General features: G+C 40.8%; 1 protein-coding gene across 9 annotated transcripts in view; it reads right to left on the bottom strand.

The window, feature by feature from the left end:
- The window catches only part of FAM13A (family with sequence similarity 13 member A), a 310,890-nt gene that overhangs the window by 10,368 nt on the left and 279,723 nt on the right, over positions 1-20,799 (bottom strand). For 8 of the 9 annotated variants that reach the window (XM_055312970.1, XM_055312971.1, XM_055312973.1 and 5 more), the window contains 7 exons: positions 15,750-15,960; positions 15,130-15,268; positions 14,148-14,229; positions 13,159-13,379; positions 12,433-12,516; positions 3,771-3,866; positions 1,886-1,969 (listed from right to left, as the gene is read on the bottom strand). In XM_055312970.1, the coding sequence (XP_055168945.1) occupies positions 1,886-1,969; positions 3,771-3,866; positions 12,433-12,516; positions 13,159-13,379; positions 14,148-14,229; positions 15,130-15,268; positions 15,750-15,960 (917 nt within the window). The remainder of the gene's footprint in view (positions 1-1,885; positions 1,970-3,770; positions 3,867-12,432; positions 12,517-13,158; positions 13,380-14,147; positions 14,230-15,129; positions 15,269-15,749; positions 15,961-20,799) is intronic. The other variant, XM_055312972.1, reaches the window with a different exon arrangement.

Below are 20,799 nucleotides of genomic sequence, written 5' to 3'. Positions count from 1 at the left end.
CTGGAAGATGTAGGGGTTCAGAACCTGAGCTGGCTCTATTTCATATATAGCTAGTTTCCTGCTATAAGCACTTAAAACCAGAGGTGGTTTTTAAGGACACTACTTTGATAAAATCTTCTGATCTGCACTGACATCAAATTCTAAATTGTATCAGAATCGCCAAGAATTAGTACAGTCCAAACACATGCTAATAAGCCTGGCCAGTTGGAACAAAATGAACTAAAAGACAACACTATTTACAAAGGCAATGTAAGCATTGCAAAATGTAAGCATTGAAATTCTGACCACTACATGGGCCAGGAGAAGAGCGATGGCCAAAATATACTTGTGAAAAAAATAAACTAAGCCAAATAAGATTTGGAAGAATTTTCTATTTTAAAATGTCTATCATTAATAGGTCTTCCATTAGTTTAATGAAGCAATTATTTGTTAAGTGTTATATTTTGGATGTGTTAAAGAACACACTTTTATGAAGTAACAGTTCTATTGCATGCTTCTAAGAGAAATGCTAATTTTCAATACACACAATTGCCCAAATTTCTTCAATTATGGTGATTTTGTTTCTGTGTGAGATTACCAGCCAGACAAAGTTTGTCTTCTTTCATCAACATCAAGTCTTATTGTAAGAAAATAGCTCCAATTTTAAAAATGTAGCATATTTGCCTAAATGTTATGTTTAGAGCATTTTCATAAAACAAGTTCTATGTAATGTAATATGAATGGTGAGCATAATCATTGGTGAGCATAAATCATTTTAATACTTTAAAATTAGGTATATGAAATATTTAAGGCCCCTAAGAACTAAGGAAAGGAAAAGAATAACTAAGATAGAAGACCGTGTAGCTTTTGGCACCATACCTCAGTCATAATAGTGAGGACCAGGCAGGACAATGGAGCACTTCTCAACTGATGTCCTTTGAGGGAAGGAGGCCCTCATATTCTGTGGTACCATTCCTAACTACAGTAAATAAATGACCACCCCAGGCTTAGACCTTTCACAGAAATATGACAAGTGAAACTCCAATTGCTAAAAAACAATCACTGGTTAAAAAAAAAGTGAATCTGACTTTTCATTTCTAGGGCCCTGTAGAAGGCAGTCCAGCTCATTCAGGTGTCTAGAGACAAGACCATGAAAGAGGCTGATATTGGTCCAGGCCAGTAGGTCTCGACAGAGACACACAAACCTGAGGGCATGGAGTATACTTCCCATTCATAGGAAAAGTGGCTGCTGAGGACCAGGACTGCCTGTATAAAATCCATAATTACTACTGGGGTAAAAACCAGAGTGTAGATTGCAGTGACTGTGGCGATGGTACTCTCTTCTCAGATCAAGAGCAGATTATTAACTTAGTTCTGACAACTAAAGATGCCAGGGGAAAGTCAAAAGGAAGGAGGAGTGGGTGAAACTGCACCAGCAAATCTGGCAAAGACAAGGAAGATACCAGTCTACGAAATGATAGTTTTTTGTTGTGTGCTATCTAGACTGCCTTTGTTAATTTTGGGTTTTCTAGAAACTCAGTAAATAAGATTTTTGTGAAAGTTACTCAAATGAGTTACTGGAAAAAGATTTCTGGAGTACAGAAAATGCATTCCAAACAGAGGAAACTGTAACAAAAATATTGGGAACCCCCTCCCCCCAAATCCCCTCAAAGCAAAATGAAAACAAGACAACAACAAGCAACAAAAAGGCAGGAGAATGAGATGGAACTGTGGAGACCAGCCGGATCCTAGGGTCCATAAGAGAGGACTGTTCTCGCCTGGTTAGGTGCAGCGAGTGGTTTTGAGGGCGCAGCACCAGAAGCCACCCCTCTGCATTCACAGGAGGAGGGGAGGCGGGGAGAGAGCCATGCCCGCTCAGCAGAGGTTAGCAGCGGGAGGACTTCACCTTTATCTCCTTGAAGAAGGAAGCAGTTTCTCCCTCGATGATTGGCTGCAGCAAAGGGCTTCTCCGCTTGCTGGAGGGGGATCCCTGTGACAGGACAGGTCGTTGACAAGAAGGTTCCACTGTGAATCCCTCTCCCTTGGCCTCTGGGCCTCTGCCTCCTCCAGGGCACTAGGATTCATCACTGCCTTTGAACTATATACCCTAACCCTTCCCCACCACATGTTCCCAGGAAAACTAGAGATGACCGAAGTTCTTGTCTGAGATGGTGCTTCAGTCCAGAGCCCACACACCCAAACCAAGGAGGCCTCAGGAGAGCAAGAAGAGCACAGGAGCATGTTAACCAAACGCAGAACAAGCCTGAGGACAGACATTGTCCTGTTCCTCCTCTTTCCTCCCTGAGGAGAGCAGATGTGAGAACTCTGGGAAGCATTAGAAGCTTTAAGTAAAACAACATAAGCTCCTCAGGTGATGCAAACGTTGTACAGCTTCCCTGTTGTACCTTCTCACCCTATCCAGGAACACTCATTTAGGGGTACTCAGGGCTCCTGACTGGAGAATGAAAGGATTCCTGAGATTGAATCCTTTCCTTGGCTAGTTTACTAAGTTATCCTGTGAAAAATTTCTAGAGAAGTAGCTTTCTTCTAATACACCTGCCAAAATCTGGAACCTGCCTTGTTCCTAGCGACAGATACACTGTTAACAGAAATACAAAGATTATATCTTAGAAAGCAACAAGGAGGGGTGCCTGGCTGGCTCAGCTGGTGGAGTTTGAGGCTCTTGATCTCAGGGTTGTGAGTTTGAGCCCCACGTTACGTGCAGAGATTGCTTAAATAGAAAATCTTAAAGGGGCGCCTGGGCGGCTCAGCGCTTTGAGCATCTGCCTTTGGCTTAGGCCGTGATCCCGGGGTCCTGGGATCGAGTTCCACATCAGGCTCCCTGCGGGGATCCTGCTTTTCCCTCTGCCTCTCTGTGTCTCTCATGAATAAATAAAATCTTAAAAAGAAAGAAAGAAAAAGAAAAAGAAGGAAAGAAAGAGAAAGACAGATTGATTTAAAGCAGGAACCAAACAAAGAACAGCAGCTAAGATGACATGCATTTTAACAACAACATAAAAGCAAGGCTGTGTGCGCTTTTTTGAAAGTTGAAAAATCAAGAGAGAAAGCCCCCAGCATTCCCAGAGAGGACAGCCCTGGACCAGAGGCAAAGGATTCCCCAGGAGACAGACAGGGCATTAAGGCTCACTCATAAACTGGGCGGAAAAGTGGGAGACTGGAATACAGGAGATGGGCCAGCTGGCCAGTGCCTGGAGGCAAGCTGAGGGTCCCTACTCTGGACAGAACCAAAATTCAGAGGCCAAAAGCAGTTAGGTGTAAGTCAGAGGATGGTGGCCATTGAGGGCAGCCACACAGTTACTAGCCTCCCTCCCTCTTCTTCTCCTTAGGCTTCTCTATAGCTTCCAAAACCAGGCGGCTCTCTGGAGATCCTTAGAGGACTTCTCCCTGGATATGATTCCTAAGGGGGCCATCCCTCTTTTGGAGGGAGAGAGAAGACTATTACCAGTGGGTCCTTGGGACCAGAGAGGCCTCTGGACTAGAGGGGCTCTGTCCTGCTGGTGTTCTGAGGAAAGGGTGTCAGCTCAGCACAAGGCAGATGGACATACATGTTAAAGCATGTTGCTCAATAGAAAACAAAATTCTAGCAGTTTCAGATTTGCTCATTTTAGACAAATGTAGCCTCAGAAGTCTTTGACAAATTCTTCATTCCCCAAGCTTATGAGGCATAAATATTAATGACAGGTTCGACTATTAAAGAGTACTCTCTAATGAGAAGGCAGGTTGGGGCCCGTTCCACTAGGTAATCAACCACAGAAAGCTGTTGTACTCACAATGATGGGTATGGTGTTGGCTCGGGACAGGATCTGTTTGACGAGCCGGTATCTGTCATATAGCGGTTTCATAACCTGACGTTCATTCTTGGTTACCTGAAAACAAGAGCAACAGAGCTCAAAAGCCTGCCTCTGACAGTTAGGCTATCAGCTGCTCAAGCAACTCCACTTTTGCCATTCTTGCAAAATTTATTTAAACTGATAATAGGGGGATCCCTGGGTGGCTCAGTGGTTTGGTGCCTGCCTTTGGCCCGGGGGATGATCCTGGAGTCCCAGGATCGAGTCCTGTATCGGGCTCCCTGCAGGGAGTCTGCTTCTCCCTCTGCCAGTGTCTCTGCCTCTTTCTCTCTGTGTTTCTCATGAATAAATAAAATCTTAAAAAATAAAATAAACTGATAATAGTAGTCAGTGAATTTTTAAAATATCCACTTACGTGGATATTTTAAAATCTTAGCAGCAGATCTTTGGAAATCACTCCATCAGCAGTATTGCTTTTCCTGAGTCAAAGCTATGACCATTACTGGTTCACTGTGTAAAACTACTCAAAGTTCAGAGCTCCCAGGTGATTTACTGTTTTCCAGATCCAGGGAAGAAGAAAGTATGTATTTCTATGGTAATACTTACTGTGCAGCTCTGTGATCTTTTTTTTTTTTCTCCCCACATGTCTCTCTCCCCTGTGAAATTGTTTTGTTTTTTAGGACAAGATTCTGGCAAACTGTAGGTATTCAAGAAACATCTGCTGCTAGACTACATGGATGGACTCATCTCCAGTGCCCTAAAATGTGGCAGAGTGCTCACAGATGTTTAAATGACTGTCTCGGGATCCCTGGGTGGCTCAGCAGTTTGGCGCCTGCCTTTGGCCCAGGGTGGGATCCTGGAGTCCCGGGATCGAGTCCCAGATCGGGCTCCCGGCATGGAGCCTGCTTCTCCTTCTGCCTGCGTCTCTGCCTCTCTCTCTCTCTCTCTCTCTCTCTGTGTCTATCATGAATAAATAAATAAAATCTTAAAAAAAATAAATAAAGGACTGTCTCTACAGGCAGTGGGGGAATAATCAGGCCCAACTCTCTGATAATGTTCTAGAAGCCCTTCATCATCTGCTGCTTCTCCTCCTTCCTGTCATATCTCAAGCTCCAGAGATAAACTAAGTTGTGTTTTACCTCTTTGTCTAGTTCTGTATGCCCTCAAATGGCCAATGGCCTCCTCTCTTCTCCATGGTTTGGCAGATTCCAGATCAAGAGCCACCTCCCCTGTGCAGCCTTCTTCCAACATCCCCCATTCTGAGAGACCCGCTCACGCACCTTTACCTACTGCAACCTGTGTATACTTTGTAACTTCACACATGGTTTGCTATTAACTGAATGTGCGTACCTCAAATTTTGAAACCTAGTCTCCTGTGTGATGGTATTAGGCAGTCGGGGATTTTGGAGGTGATTATGTCATGAGCCCTGATGAATGGGATTAGGGCCCTCATATAAGAGACCCCAAAGAGCTCTCTGGCCTCTTCCGCCATGTGAGGACAGTAAGAAAATGGCTGTCTGTGAACCAGGAAAGAGCCCTCACCAGACACCAAATCTATCATTGCCTTGATCTTGGGCTTTGAGCCTCCCGAACTAAAATAGAAATAAATTTCTGTTGTTTAGAAGGTACTTGTCTACAGTATTTTTTTATAGCAGCCCCAGTAGAAGACACATTTTATACTCTATAATAACTATCTGTTGGCACACCTGTCTCCTCTTAAAGACTGTAAGCCTCTTGAGACCAGGAGTATATGTTTTTGTATCCCTGGAAACTGTTTTCAGTGCCTATATAATGGAAATTTTCCACAAGTATCTGTAAAATGATAGAATATTTCAAACACAAATACATATGCAAAGTTTATAGGTATGCATGCATTTCCCCTTTTTACTTAAATGCCAAAAGAGATGAAGTATCTTTGTTTCAAGTTTGTGGTTTGTCTTTTGCACTTTATTTCTACCACGCACATAAGGCAAGAGTTACAGAGGTAAGGAAGGGCAAATAGGATTAGGGACCTTTTGGGCCTTCAGCTTTGAAGACAACTTTAGACCGTGCATGAATGGATTATTCCTTTGTAACCTTTTATGTTTGCTTTTCTCAAAGTGATCAATAAGGGATCTTTGGACAAACTTCATATGCCAGGATAGGATACTGCCACTACACAGAAACATCTTGTGGACTTCTTTTCTGTGAACAGCAATAATAATAATCTTTTCTATTTCTTCCTAAGTTCACAATATTGAAAGGCAGATGGTATTTTCCTATCTCTAGCTATCAAATCAAAAGGAGTTTTAAAATTGGTATTTCATAGAAGATGACCATCCATAATGAAAAGGAACACAGAAATTATGTTACAGAAAGACTGAGGATAAAACCATAGGTGTTACTACTAGACACGCCTACCATAATGGCCAACAGAAGACAACAGATTGTGTCAAGTGTCAGCAAGAATGCTGAAGAACTGGAACTCTCTTTCACTGCTTCTAAGAGTGGAACACTCTGGACAACTATTTGGTAGTGTCTACTAAAGCTGAACATGTGAGCCCTCAGTTCTACTCTTAAGTATTAAAAAAAATTGTGGCCTTAAGCTTACCAAAAGACACACAGAATAATGTTCACAGCAGCACTACTTATAATAACCCCAAAGTGGAAACCATCCATATGCCCAGCAACAGAATGGATATGCTCCCCAAACTGAATACTGCATGGCAACGAGGATGAATGGGCCACAGCTATAGGCAACATCATAAATTAATCTTACAAAAAGAAAGCCAAGTAAAAATAAGCCAGACACTAAAGAATATATAATGTAAAATTTCACTTTTGTCAGTTCAGAAATAAGCCAATAGGATTTACAGCTTTAGAAGTCAAGGTAATGGTTTTCCTTCGTGGAGTGGAGGTCGTGGTATTGACTGGAAGGGGACAGGAGCAGGAAGGAGCAATCCTTCCTTCTGGAGGATTGGCAACATTTGTTTCTTGTCTTGATGCTGGCTACCTGGACTAGTTTACTTTGTAAAAATGCATCAAGGCACATATTTATACTGGGGACTCCTTTCTGTATGTTATACTTCAACAAGACTTTAACGACAGCCACAGAAAAGTCTAAGGATAGAAATGGAGTGACTTGTACAATCTCATATGTAAAATGACAAAATTTAGGACTGGAACACATGGGATAACTTTTTAAATACAAGATGTATCTGGTAAATGTGTTCCAGATGAGGTTAAGGCACATTCTAATTGTCAACATATGACATGTGGTGAAATATTATTATGCAAGATAAACAATTCATAGTTTAGTGACCAAAAGACATACTAAAAATAAAAATAATAAGAAGCTAGTATTTCCCCATTGTGGACTCACATCCTATTACTTGTTGCTTGGCAGAAATATTTTTGGACTGTAGAACGAAAGTCTGGATTTTAGAAGGAGAGGTAAAACCAGCCAGAAATGGCAAATTTGACAGAAACCAATTTCCTCTCTAATTCTTTTTTCAAATTTTCTAGTTGGAGCAGATGAAGAGGATCACTGGCTTAATTTTTTATTTATGATACTGATATTTAGATTTTTCTATGAGCTGCTCATGTTTTAAATTGATGACCTTCAGGAACTAATCACCTGTGATTGATCTGATAAAGCCCAGTTTCTGACTATGTGGAGTTAAACCCATTATAATTCCACCAAAGTTAACACTGGCATTTGATAGAAGTGTCTAAACACCAGAAATATTAAAGATCTGTAAGTCTGAGGGGTAGAAAGAATTAATACTACTTGATTTACACCAGGATTAGTTTCATGATATATATCTGAAACCAAAGGCTTGGTGATATTAAAAGTTAATACAACTTTCACTCATCAGAAAGCCACATCACATGCAATGATCAGAACTGGATTTGTTAGTAGAGCCAAAATCTAACCAACAGTTCCATAAACAAAGCGAAGCCTTGGCTGAATTGTTACAAAAGGGTCAACTGATATTAAATGGGCCATGGGAAAATTGTTTGGAAGTTGATGTCTTTTATTCTTGAGTCATCGGCTGCTCGGAGATTCTGTTATTGATTGAAAACTGGCCTTTGAATGAGCCAGTTTGCTGGTTTGGAAAGCCTTGGTTTCCTGATTGGAAACAGCAGAATCCAGATTAGAAAATCTTTATGATCTATAGTTGCTTGGAAATGACTTTAGGCCAAGCATGTAATAGTCACTGGATTCTTTTTTTTTTTTTTTGAAAGATTTTATTTATTCATTCATGAGAGACACAGAGAGAGGGAGAGAGAGGCAGAGACACAGGCAGAGGCAGAAGCAGGCTCCATGCAGGGAGCCCGACATGGGACTTGATCCCAGGACTCCAGGATCACACCCTGGGCCAAAGGCAGGCGCTAAACCGCTGAGCCATCCAGGGATCCCCCTGGATTCTCCCCCGCCCCCCGGATTCTCTATTATACTTTCACTTCTCTTGCCTCAAACCTTCATTAAACTTTCATTTAGGTGGTATCTCTGGATGGCTTTCCAGTGTGTGGGAAAGATGTATTTTTGCACACAAATCAGGACAATATAAAAACCTAGATGGAAAACTAAGGCAGCAGCACCTCCCATTCTGTCTTTGCTCTTCTTAAAAAGATTTTATTTAATTAATTAATTTATTTATTGCACATGAAGCAGGGGGAGGGGAAGAAGGTGAAGGAAAGAGAATCTCAAGCAGACTGTGCTGAGCATGGGGCCTGACGTGGGCTTCTCATGACCCTGAGATTACAACCTGAGCCAAAATTTAGAGTCAGATGCTTAAATGACTGAGCCATCCCGATGCTGGGGCCTTTGTTTTTGATTAAAAGAAATCTTCATCTGTTGATCTCTTACTACTGCTTTTGGTTGCTCTATAAGGTTTCAGATAATATTTCCAGGTACCAAGGGAACACTAGCCAATAATTAATCCACATTTAAATAGAGGAAAAGTCTTGGACCAAAATTACAGAGGCCCAATTAGACAGCTGCATTTGCCTGCCTTTGCCTTTTATGACACTTCTTGTCTTTGCCTCAAATAAAACTTCCTTACAGAAACACCCATTTGGGCTCTGTCACCTGGACAGTGCCACACAGGTGAAAGAGGAAATGACTGATGCTTTTAATGTGAAGATAAAGATAGAATTAGGACCCTGGAATATCATGGCTAGAAGAGCCTTCTATTTTCATACAATGAAACTCAGCATTGGAAAGGGCAATGATTTGCCCAAGGCAAGATTTGGGTCAAGAACCCAGGTTCACTGACTCGCAGTTCAGTTTTCTTTCCATTCACAAATAAGACATGAAGTAAAGTAGGATCTTAACCCAGTGAAGACACACTAAAAATGTCACATTGAAGCATTTTCCTCTAATAGGGTTTGACCAAGTTGTCTTCACATAAAGAATTCTGCCTTCCAAGGTCAGAGCCCTGCCTATGTTGAGTTCACAAGACCTCTAGCTATGAGCAGTAGCAAGGAAGCACCGCTTTGTGAGAAATTATGCCACAGACAAGAAACTATACAGCCTCAGAATCTTCTTAGTAAAATACGTGGTTTGAGTTTGTGTGTGCAAGGGTACCTCTGCGTCATAAAACTACTAATAGGAGAAGATAAATGAGATGGATTCTTTTAACTATTGCATCTTGACCCATCGACTCAGAAAGACGTAACTCTCCTTATTACTGGATAAAAATAGCAGACTCAGCAAAGATCAGATAATCCCAAATAGCAGATAGCCAAAGGGCAGTATTTACATATGACTTCTGAATTTGTGTTTAAATTTGAACCAAGTGTGTCTACTGTCATGTTAGTTTCCAAGGTATTAAAACATAACATTAAAATATACTGATGAGGAAGAGACTCAAGAAGAAACCAGAAGCTCTTGCAAACAACCCATTCCTTTCCCTAAACGTCATCATCAAGGAGTGGTCTTGTAAAGAAGGTAATACGGTTACCTGCAGTTATGTGTTGTATTTTCTGTGACATGGTCTTTTGATGAGATCCTTAAATGCTGAAAGGACATGCTTTCATAATTAGTAGGGATTTATGTGCCACTGTGTAAATGAGTGTGTTTCTGTTTTTCCAAACATGTGTCAATCTGTAGAGTGCACTGTTAAAGCAAACAACCGTGTTTAAAAAATGTACAAGGGCAGCAGACAACTGTTTTGGCCTGTGATTCTGACAATTATTCATTGTCCTTTCAAATCAGAATCTGTAGACTCAGCAAAAACCCATGAGCTTTGAGCACCTGCTTCTCAAAAACAAAACAAAACAAAACAAAAAACCCAAACTGAAAACCAAAACAAACAAAAAAACCCCTGGGGTTTGGAATGATAGTTTAGCTCTGGAAATACATGTATTTTTCTTTTGAGAAGAGTGTTGCTCAAATGGTATTTACAGTTCAGGGTCCATGGCAATACTGCGGACCTAAGAATGAAAAGTTCACTCTGATTTTCACACTGGCCACATAGCAAATGAACTCTGCTTTTCCTGAGGATGGAGTATTCATGTTCCAGAGAGAGAGAGGCAGAGAGTCTGACCACAAACCAGCAAAAATGCCATTCAAACTTCTACAGCACTTGTTCCCTGCCCGATGAGATGCTAGAATCCAGACTCAAAAAGGTGTTCTTCCAATATCTGAAAGAACAATGAAACAAGGAAGCAATACAGCAGGGCCAAGAACTAAGATTTCATATTCCTAATGATGCGCATTCTTTCTCCTGATTCCATCACTTAATAAGTAGGCTGCGGCTAGCAGAACATATACCTGTAGCAGAAGTGAAAACATCATTAAAAAAAAAAAAAAAAAAAAAAAGAAGTGAAAACCTCATGGACTGGGCACCCTCCCGAACCACTTGCCAAGAACCCCAGCCCACTTCCTCAGTGCAGACAGCCTACAGGTAAATGTGCCTGCATGTGTCCATGCCATCAGTTAGTCTCCATGACAACCTAGAACAGCCAGCTACGGTATAGACAGAGCTCTGCTCTTACCTCAGTAGCCCAAAGCTCCAGAGCTGGTCTCAGTAGGGCTGGGATCTGAATCTAGGTCTGCTGATCCCCGTCCCTGCACATCATCTCAGCCCAGGCAGAATGAGAGGATGTGTGTCCAACTCTGAGCAACAAACACCAAGCATACAAGCCCCCGAACTGGCCATAAAGGTTGGGACTAGAAAGCAGTGGAGAGATCTCGGGGACTCTGGCAAAGAAATCTGTAAAGGAGTCTGTCAATGTCATCTGTGAACCTACGTGATGAAAAGAAGAAATGCTGGAGAAGGAAGGCATGCAAGTCCTGCCCTTCTTCCCCACCTGCCTGGTGGCCACCGGGAGATCTATACTTAGAAGGTTCTGAGCCTCTAGTGAAGAAGGGGCCTCTCTCTGCTACAGGGTTCAGTTCTACTTCTCCAAGTTCTGAATACTCCAAGAGAAAAGGACAAGTTGCACAATATATTTGAGCTCCAGTGCATTTACTGTTTGATTCAATGCCTTTAAAAAGTCCAAAACAAAACTTGGCTTGAAACATGACCATTATCCCAGAGCACCAGTATTTTTCCGCTGTAGGGACAGGTCAGTAAAATCAATCAGCAGAAGCTCCAGCTTTTTTTTTTTTTTTTAATTTAAACCTGATAAATTCAGAACTGAAATACCATGGAGGATGCATTCTCCAAACAGTTTCTTGGGCACAGGGTATGTGTCAGGTCTTTGTGCTAGATGCTAAGGATCAAGTGCACTGTTAGGTGAACAAAACCCAGAATTCCTGACTTCACAGATCCTTGAGTCTAGTGCATTATTCTGGAAACTTCTTTATTCAAAAAAGTAAATTTTACATGAAAATATTATCTCCATTATATAGCCATGGCTGTGACTGGAAAAGAGACCGATGCATTTTGGCTGTATAAAAATCCTTCTGTGAGTATAAACCTCATGCTTCTTTATATCTGCTCTTGAGAACTTGTTTTGTTGGGTTCTCGACAACACTCTCAATACGTCACGAAGGGTAACTGACAAGGATATCTGCTCACGAGTTTCTTAAGGAATAGAGCAGAAGACTATCGTTCCACTGTCTCCTGCAGGACTAATGACAAACACGCAATAACCATGCTTGCTGAATAAGAAATTGCTTTAAATGCTTTCTATTGCTATGAAAAGGCAAAGTCATATTTTGGACTCCTCACACTTTTGGTTCAGGATAATGGCTGGATTTTCTCTACAGATAAACATCAGCCACAGACACACTGAAGAGAGATTAAATTTTAGGGGATATCATACTAGTTTAACACCTTCATTTTATGGGTTAGAATGCCTTGGAGTCAGTGACAGCTTATGGGGACAGACCTAGGGATAGGGAATTCTCTAGGGCTTTGTGCACTCACCTATAATCTATGTTTCCTCCACCACTGTCCCCCTGAAGCAGAACACTAGTGACTAAATGTTAGCTGCAAACGAATTTTTCTTTGGAACTCAGATTCAGTATGTTCTTGACAGTGGAAGTCACTCATCAGTTTAGCCTTCAGGAAGCTTAGGTCTGCTGAAAATACGTGGTCATCTCCTAAACACTAGGAAAACTCTTGTGTCAAATACTGAACACAGAAGATTCATGTCTAAAGCCAAATAGTTTACCCCAATCAGAAAATTCATTAGTACATTTACATACCGGCCGCCCATGAATGCTTTCATAATATAACAGAGCTTTCTGCAGAGCCACTTTCTCGTTAGCAATTTGGTCTTTGGTCATATCCTGAATAAACAAAAGGAGAGAGAAATGAAAGAAAGGGAAACATTTATGCACCTTACTACCTATTTATGTAAACAAATTTCTAAAGTAAAGTTAAAAAGAATCCTCCTACAATAGCTCCTCTGAGCTCTATTCAAAGCTCACTTAGGAAGCTCTTCCTGACTTTTTGCTGGGAATACAGACAATACAGCAGAGTCATGATCAACTACTTGTATCTCCCACATGGCAGCAAAGGCATGTTGAGGTAAGCAAGGCTGCAAGGCACATGGGGCTTAGCTTAATGGCCCAAGCGATGACTACAATAACAAATTACACAGTCCCAAAGGTTGGTCTACAATCCTTTTACTCTAGAGTCATCAAACCCTCTGTTAAGCTGAATGAGTTTTCTGTGATCTGTATGTTAGAGTGTTCTGCTTTCAATGTGTAGTCATAAACCAAAGTACTAGCAGTGAAAACACTCTCAAACTATTCCATCTGCTTCTCTAGACATCTAAAAGTGTGGGAAATGAGGGCGTGAGAGGTCTGAGAAGGCTTCGCTGCATCCCTCTTCCTACGGGACCCATGTGGCAGTCCCTATTTCCACCGTGTTGGCTGGAGTAGTTTAGGACAAGCAATTGGCTTGGGGCCTCCACTGAATCTCCACACCTTAATGTCCTCAGGACGGCTGCTTTCTGTCCGCTTCTCCTGGAGCTTCCTCTGGATGGATTCCAGCGTGGCTTCGACACTAGGCTTTACTGCTTTATCTATGAGCTCTTGCTTCTTCTCATCTTCTTTCTCAAGCTGGGAACCGAAACTCTTGGGGAGCGTGTTGCTTCGCTGCCGCATCCTGGGGGTTAGATCCTCTTCAGATATCTTCAGTTTGGACTCTAGTTGAAAACATTTAGGGGTGGTGACATATGAGAATCAATGTCTGCTGAACATTAATTGTTTCTCTGTGGTGTTAATAACTGTTTAGTCTCATCTTTTTTCAGAAAGTATCTAATTATAACAGTAGTTGAAATCCCTGGGTTATTATGCAAAACCTGAGAAAATGCTAACATCTTGGATTATCTGGAATGTTTCCCTAACCCAAATTCCTGAGAAAGCTTTAGTTATGTAACATCTATGCTTTAGCCACACCAACAGGCTTGCTGTTCTCAGAATGTGGCAGATGTCGCCTATATTCACTCCCTTACTGTTTAACAGCATTGACTGATCCAGCACCCAACTGCTGGCCAACTTTTTATGGATAACTTACATACCTTATTTTGGAATTATTTTCCTTTGTATTCTCTTTGCTTGTTTTTATGACTATCTCCTAGAAGACAGCATGTTTTTGAGGGACCAACGACCCAATCCTTTTCATATTCCTCTGTGCTTACAGGTCTTCTCTTAACACCACAGCAAATAAAACCCTGGTACTTAATAGGATTTGTATTGAAATCATCCTTCAATTCATGACTTCGGGAACTGGGGAAATGATGCAGTGTTTGTATCTTAGCTGATCTGGGTTGTCCGTGATGGAGACCATGGTGAAATATGGGGAAGGTGTCCTTTGAAAAATTTCAGCAGTGGCACTCAGGATGTGGTGAGATCATGAATTGAAGGTGGCTTGTCTTTCAGAAATCATGGCATAGGTCTAGAACTCTACCTACCTTTAAGCTGCTTCCGGAATTTGGCAAGGTCATTTGTCCATTTTAGAACCTCAGGATTGGCTGCTTTGTCACTATGGGAAGGCTAAGAAAAGGAAAATCAAATGTAAATATTTTTGAACTGCGGCACGAGAAGAGTTTGATGATCAGTTTGTTTTATTTTTTTAAAAAATTTTAAAAGATTTTATTTATTTATTTGAGAGAGAGCAAGCACACAGCAGAGTGGGGAGGGACAGAGGGAAAAGCAGGATCCCTACCAAGCAGGGAACCTGATGCGGAATTCGATCTCAGGACCGCAGGATCATGATGTTTAACTGCATGAGGCACCTAGGCGCCCCATGATCAGTTTGTTTTAAAGAGGAAGAGAAAGTTGAATGCCACCGGAAAAAGAAATTCATCATGAACAATCAGAACAAACGTCATAGGTGTAATTCTATTATTCCTCTTTACATATGGTTATTTTTGATGCTTCCAAAGAATTCCTCACAGGCAAAATGCTGGACTTCTCTGAAGTCCTTTTTCATGAGTTGTAGTAGGGTTTAAGGTGTCAGGCTAACAGAATGGAAAGGAGAGGGAATTTCCATGCAAAATGCCTTTCTGCCACTCTTGTGGGCAATGCTAACATGGAGCTGAGAGTAGAATGAGGTCAGTACTAATAAAATTTTAGAAGATAATCTTGAATTAAGTTTTAGCTGAAATAAAGAAACATTTAATGATTTTTCCCATTCCTTCTCATGGATAAGTTTATGAGATGTGAACTAAAATATTCAATTATCTGTAAGAATACGCTGTGCAAGGAAAATGCTGATACATGATTTCTGGGGCTTCTCAGGGCTTATCCCCAGTTTTTATTGTCTTTTTGTTTCACAGATTCCTAGAAATATCCCTTAACTTTCTATCACTTTTCCGAGTTGCTGATATGCTGGCATGTTGGTGGATCAGGGGACAGGTGGGGACAGGAAAAGCCCTGTGAGGAAACACTTACTCTGTACTTCCTCTCTTCTTCAAATCTATCTTCAAACTTTCGGATCTTCTTTTTAAGGCTCTGAATCCTTCGTGTGAGCTGGGCAGGTGTCAGGTCCTCCTGCTCGTCATCATAGGACCCGAGAGAGGAGCTCCGGCGCCTGTGAGGGGCACAGGGTAGGACACTCACTGCCTGCCAAGGCGCATGGAGTGGGGTCATGGCACGGAGGGAGGGAGGGGGAGGCTCCAAACAGCCGCATCCTCTTGAATAAAAGAAAGCTGACTACCAATTCATTTCGTGACCCTGAGCTCTATATGTCCCACCTATGAAACACATCTAACTTTCTCTCGCTCACATTTACATTTAGCAAAGGTAGGATTGAGATACACCTTGCGGACCAGAGGGTTAAATTTTAGATAGCTCTGCAAAGGATGTGCTAATGGAAAATCAGTCTGTGGTGATGTAGTTGGGCCAATTGAAAAATTACAAAGAGCCTGTGTATTAGGATGGAGTGTTCCCAATATGCTCCTTCACAGACTTACAATGTAATTAAAAAGAATTACTAGCCTTCAACACCATTCCTATTCTTTCTAATGTTATGGCAATGATGTAGTCATTGCGTATCAGTGACACAAACTTACCTCATGAAAGAATGGGAATTTGGGGGAGAAGGAGGCACTTCCGTGTCATCCAGGTATTGCCTACTCTGCCCATAAGCATAGAACCGAGGAGAGAGCATAGGGTCACTGTCTTCATCCAGAAGCTGGCGAATCAGGCGTCCAGCCTGTGGGGAGAGGCGTGCTTCATCAGAGTCCACACTCTCCTGCTGCCATGAGAAGGTAGGGACAGGGTCTGGAAGAATAAGGAGGGTGAGAAGTCAAAATTGCTCAGGAAAGCATAATTGTTTCCTAAGTTTACTGAATGGTTTTGGAGGCACTGAATGACCTCCTATTTCAGATTTAAGGTTCAGATGAAGGACACTACGCCCCGACTAGAATCATCAATATATCTGACAGCCATCATCTACTTCCTAGTTCTGTCCTCACTTGCTTTCAAAAGATTTACTAGGGCTGTCTGGAGGAATGGCTGTAAGGAAGGAGAGCAAACAAACAGTGTATGCTTCCAGCCTCCCCCAAAGATCAGGGACAAGAAGTTTTCCATGTGAGGGCATTATGAAGAGGAAAAGCAAGTGTGTCATGGAGACAGAGACTTGGCATCATGGCTCTACATCCTTCACTGAAACGACCAGGGAGTCACATTTGTCTTGTGAGAGCTCATTTACCTAGGAGTTGCACCTTCCACTTTGGGTCTTTCAGTAAGCTGTTCATGTGCTTCTGCTTAGTGTTGGGATTAGTGTGTTTAAAATGGATGTTTTGCACTTGAAATTTCAGAAGCTGCTCAAGACTACAGTTAACGTAAGATGCTTACATAAATTAGTCAAAAACAAGAAGAAAAAGAAGAATGACTTTCTAAGGGAAAATCTGTACAAATTATTTTAGCTAGTCTTTAAGAAAAAGACACACTCAACACAACATCCTGGGAATATGGCTATATTTATTTCTCTTTCCTTTTAATACCCACCTCAATATATTCCTTTCCTCGTTAAAAAAAAATCCTATCAGGTTTTAAAGATAAATTTCAGATGATATAAGGTATTTCATTTGTAGAACTCCCTGCATTAAAAAAAGTTATGTTTTAAGTATACTTATGGATTACTGTGATTTACACAAGGCTAGGATTTGGGCATGCTCTGAAATTCTGGGATTCCTAGAGCTTGAATCATACAACATTTGTTCCTTTAGCTATCAAAGTGTTTATCAAATCTACAAAATTATCTTAAACAAGTGCTTAATTAGTATTTTATTTAAATAGATCATATCATAATCATAAAATGTTAGAGCTGGTTGAAACTTCATATATTGTCTAATTTAGAGATTTCTCAACCCCGCTGCATGTTAGCATCACAAAGGGAGATATACATAACTTCTATTGCACAGGTTATCACAGCACCCTACTAAACAGAATATTTACATGAGGACCCAAATACCAGTCTCCCCCTCCACCTCCCCGGCCCACACTTACTTTAAAAGCTGCCCAAGTAATCCTAAACACATTCAGGTTTCAGAACCATGGATTCAATCCAACAGATCACAGACAAAGAAATTGAAACCCAAAGAATTTAAGAGCAAATATCTAATCAATGACAAGATTTGGGACTAAAACTAAATCTTCTCACTTGAAGGATAGTGCTTCAATATAGTATGTGCCAGATGCTCTAATAACAAGGATGACATCTGAAATTTTTGAAGATCCCACAATAGGAGAGATCATATTAATGTAAAACATTAACCTCCTATGGTATGAGGCCCATAGGTTCTCAAAATTTAAAGAGAATGAAGCTATCTGGGAACTCAGATGGTAATATAAAAAAAAATTTTTTTTAAATCAAAGCATCTGCAAGTCCCAAAAAGTGGCAGGGAACATGTTGGTAGGAATATTTGGCTAAAGCTAGAGGTGATCAGGAGCTGTCCCTTCATTTGCACTAAAGCTTGCAGCAGGCTCCTCCTAAGTGTAGGGCTCAGATATGAGCAGCTCCAAACTAATGGCATAAAAGAGCAAGAAATCGATGAGAGGTGAGGGAAGGAGAGGGTAAGAAGAAAGTAATCCCTAGAGAAAGAAGAAAGATGTAGTGTTATGTTACAGAAAATGGAACTATTAAACCGGCCATAATGTGCCTACCATTTCATGATATTTCCTAAGACAGCAGGGATTTTTTTAAGGGCTCCTATCAGGGCAGGAAAGGGTTAAGATGGTTTGACCAGTGATGTAGCAGGCAGTAACCTCACTGCAGAGTGGCAAAGGAGCAAAACAAGCAAGGGAAGGCCAAGGTGGTGTGCCGGGGACAGAGGGCACGGGCAAAGTAAAGTCTGATGTTGATATTGGCATATGAGTGCGCAGGCTAGTTTGATGTTTCTACTCCTCACAGTTTCATTTGAAAAGGTGTTACCTTAGATCCTGAAATCCCTTAATTTGTCTGAACCTAGCAGAATATCTCTTTAGAAATATTACAACTAATCTTTCAATTTTTGACTTTGTAGTCTCTGTGTACCAAATGAAGACTGTCTGTGACCATTATCCAAACATGCCTCTGGTAAAAAATATACTGTGATTCTGAATTAACTAAAAGTACTAATCATGGAACTGAATCATGCTTGTTTGATGCTTTGTGGAGCCACTCATCAGATTTCCTTTGTGTTAACATAGACCCATTCCTGATCACTCACTTCACTGATAATAAGACCCACTGTGTCCTTTTCCTAATGTCACCAGTGGTATATCTGAAATACACAACTGAAGCCATTCTAGCTTAAGGGTGGCATTTTCTCTTAAAGGATATAGTTAGCATAAATGAAGTCACTAAAAAATGACAAATGTAAAGCCATTATGAATTTCAATTAACAAAATAAAAGGTTACATTGCATCATTAGTATGCATACAGAAGTGAAGTTTCTCACCCATGCAACATGAAATGCCTGCATTTCTCTCTCCTTTCTCTCTCTCTCTCTGCCTTTTTGGTTTCCATGGATTTATTTATTTACTTTTTAAAATTGAAGTACAATTATCATATAGGATTATATTAGTTTCAGGTGTATAATAGTTGACAATCCTATGCATTACTCAGTGCTCATCAAGATAAGTGCACTCTTAGTCCTCTTCATCTATTTCACCCAACCCCTCCTTCCCCTCTGGCAATCACCAGTTTGTATATTAAAGTCCATTTTTTTTTGCCCTTTTCCCCCTTGTTCATTTGTTTTGTTTCTTAAATTCCACATGAGTAAGATCATATGGTATCTGTCTTTCTCAGTCTTACTTATTTCACTTAGCCTCATACCCTGTAGGCCAATCCATGTTGTTGCAAATGGCAAGATCTCACTGTTTCCTTTTTTTCTACAGAATTATAATTGAAGGCTCTTATAATAATTTATAAAATTACACATAATATATAGTTCAATAGGACTAGCTCAATAAAATTCTTCTGTTTTAGTTTGAAATGATCTGAAAATCCAGGGCCTACTCATGTTTTGATAATTGATACTTAACTAGACAAAGAAGAACCAAATAAAAACAGTATAGTACAGGACAGTATGTCCAAATGCATTTCCTGCCCTACAGATTCAGTTTTGAGGATGTGTTAATTGACCAATCCCAGTTCCTATTTTGGGAAGTAGTTTTTTTTTTTTTTTTTTTTAATTCATAGACACAGAGAGAGAGAGAGAGAGAGGCAGAGACACAGGCAGAGGGAGAAGCAGGCTCCATGCAGGGAGCCTGATGTGGGACTCGATCCCGGGTCTCCAGGATCACACCCCAGTCTGTAGGCGGCGCCAGACCGTTGCAGCCACCAGGGCTGCCCAAGTAGTTTATGTTTTAATCAGTAATTCTAGAGCAATGAAATGGACAAAAATATTGCAAGACAATTATTCAAAGGGAAAATAGAAATGAATATGAGGTTTCAGATTAAATTTTCATCTGAAAGCACCACATAAAAGAAATAGTGATTTTAGCCATGTGTCTTGTCAGAGAGAACTCTGGACATAAATATGGCATGTTTCTCTATGAAAAATTAATCCACCAGGATAGCTGACACCACAGCAGGTCAGAAGTAATAGAGATAAAAGATGTATTCATGCTACCTAAGTAATTAAAAAGAGTAAGTCCTGGGGGAGTTCCATATCAGATACTACCATACACATGGAAATAAAGGAAATTCACTGCAGGAAGAAGAAACATTGTTCTGAGTAATATTAATGTGATCATTGGAATATAGTGCCTCTCTGCCTAGCCAGCTAGATCCACTTGTCATACAAAAGAAAATTGGCTATGAAGATGATTTAAGAAATTTGCCAGAATTAAGGGAGCTGATGTTTTCCACATCTCGTTTCCCACTATATGCTATGTAGAGTCATTACTACCTGGCATGACGTCATACCGACTTTCAAGGTGGCTCCTCAGTGGTACAAGGAGGTATGGGCACATCATGGACACAGGAAGACATAAACCCCACCCAGGAGAGAAATCCTATTAGAAAAATGTCTTCAGTGTTCCAAATCTTAACCATAGGACTGTGGTAGTCCTATTAAATTGTTCAAATAACCTTGCAACTATCAGAGTTAAAAGGAATCTTAGTAGTAGGCTTTGTCAATCCCAATTTAACCCTTAAATTTCATATATTTGCTTTGACTTTATTTGCAAATTATTAAGTAGTCCCTCAATTGGTACATTTAAGTCATTAATAAGATGTGTGGAATGGGTTAGAGCTGAGAACTTTCCTAATGAAAATACCCCCATTTGTGTCAACTTTGATCCAACTATCTGCACATTTAAGCAGTGTTGCTTAATCAGTTACTAATTCACTCTACTACCTGACTGTCTTCTACTCCTTCCACATCTGACAGGGCACTGGAGTCCCTGTTCAAGGCCCAGCAGGGGTCTTTTTAAACACGACATTTCTGAGTCCAGAGTCACACACATGTACACACAAGGAGATTGATTTGGTATAATTTGTCCTTGGTCATCACTGGAGGATCCAGTAATTACTGACTCCTCTGTGTTCAGAGCCACCCACTGTCATTAGGTAAAAGTGGGCTCTGGTTTCAAAGAAGTCAGACTCAGGCTGGTTTCTCCTGAAACTAT

The sequence above is a fragment of the Nyctereutes procyonoides genome, unplaced genomic scaffold, assembly GCF_905146905.1.
Source record: "Nyctereutes procyonoides isolate TBG_1078 unplaced genomic scaffold, NYPRO_anot_genome, whole genome shotgun sequence".
Classification (NCBI taxonomy): domain Eukaryota; kingdom Metazoa; phylum Chordata; class Mammalia; order Carnivora; family Canidae; genus Nyctereutes; species Nyctereutes procyonoides.
The sequence above is the reverse complement of the archived record's forward strand: the minus strand, read 5'-3'. Positions and strand labels throughout refer to the sequence as shown.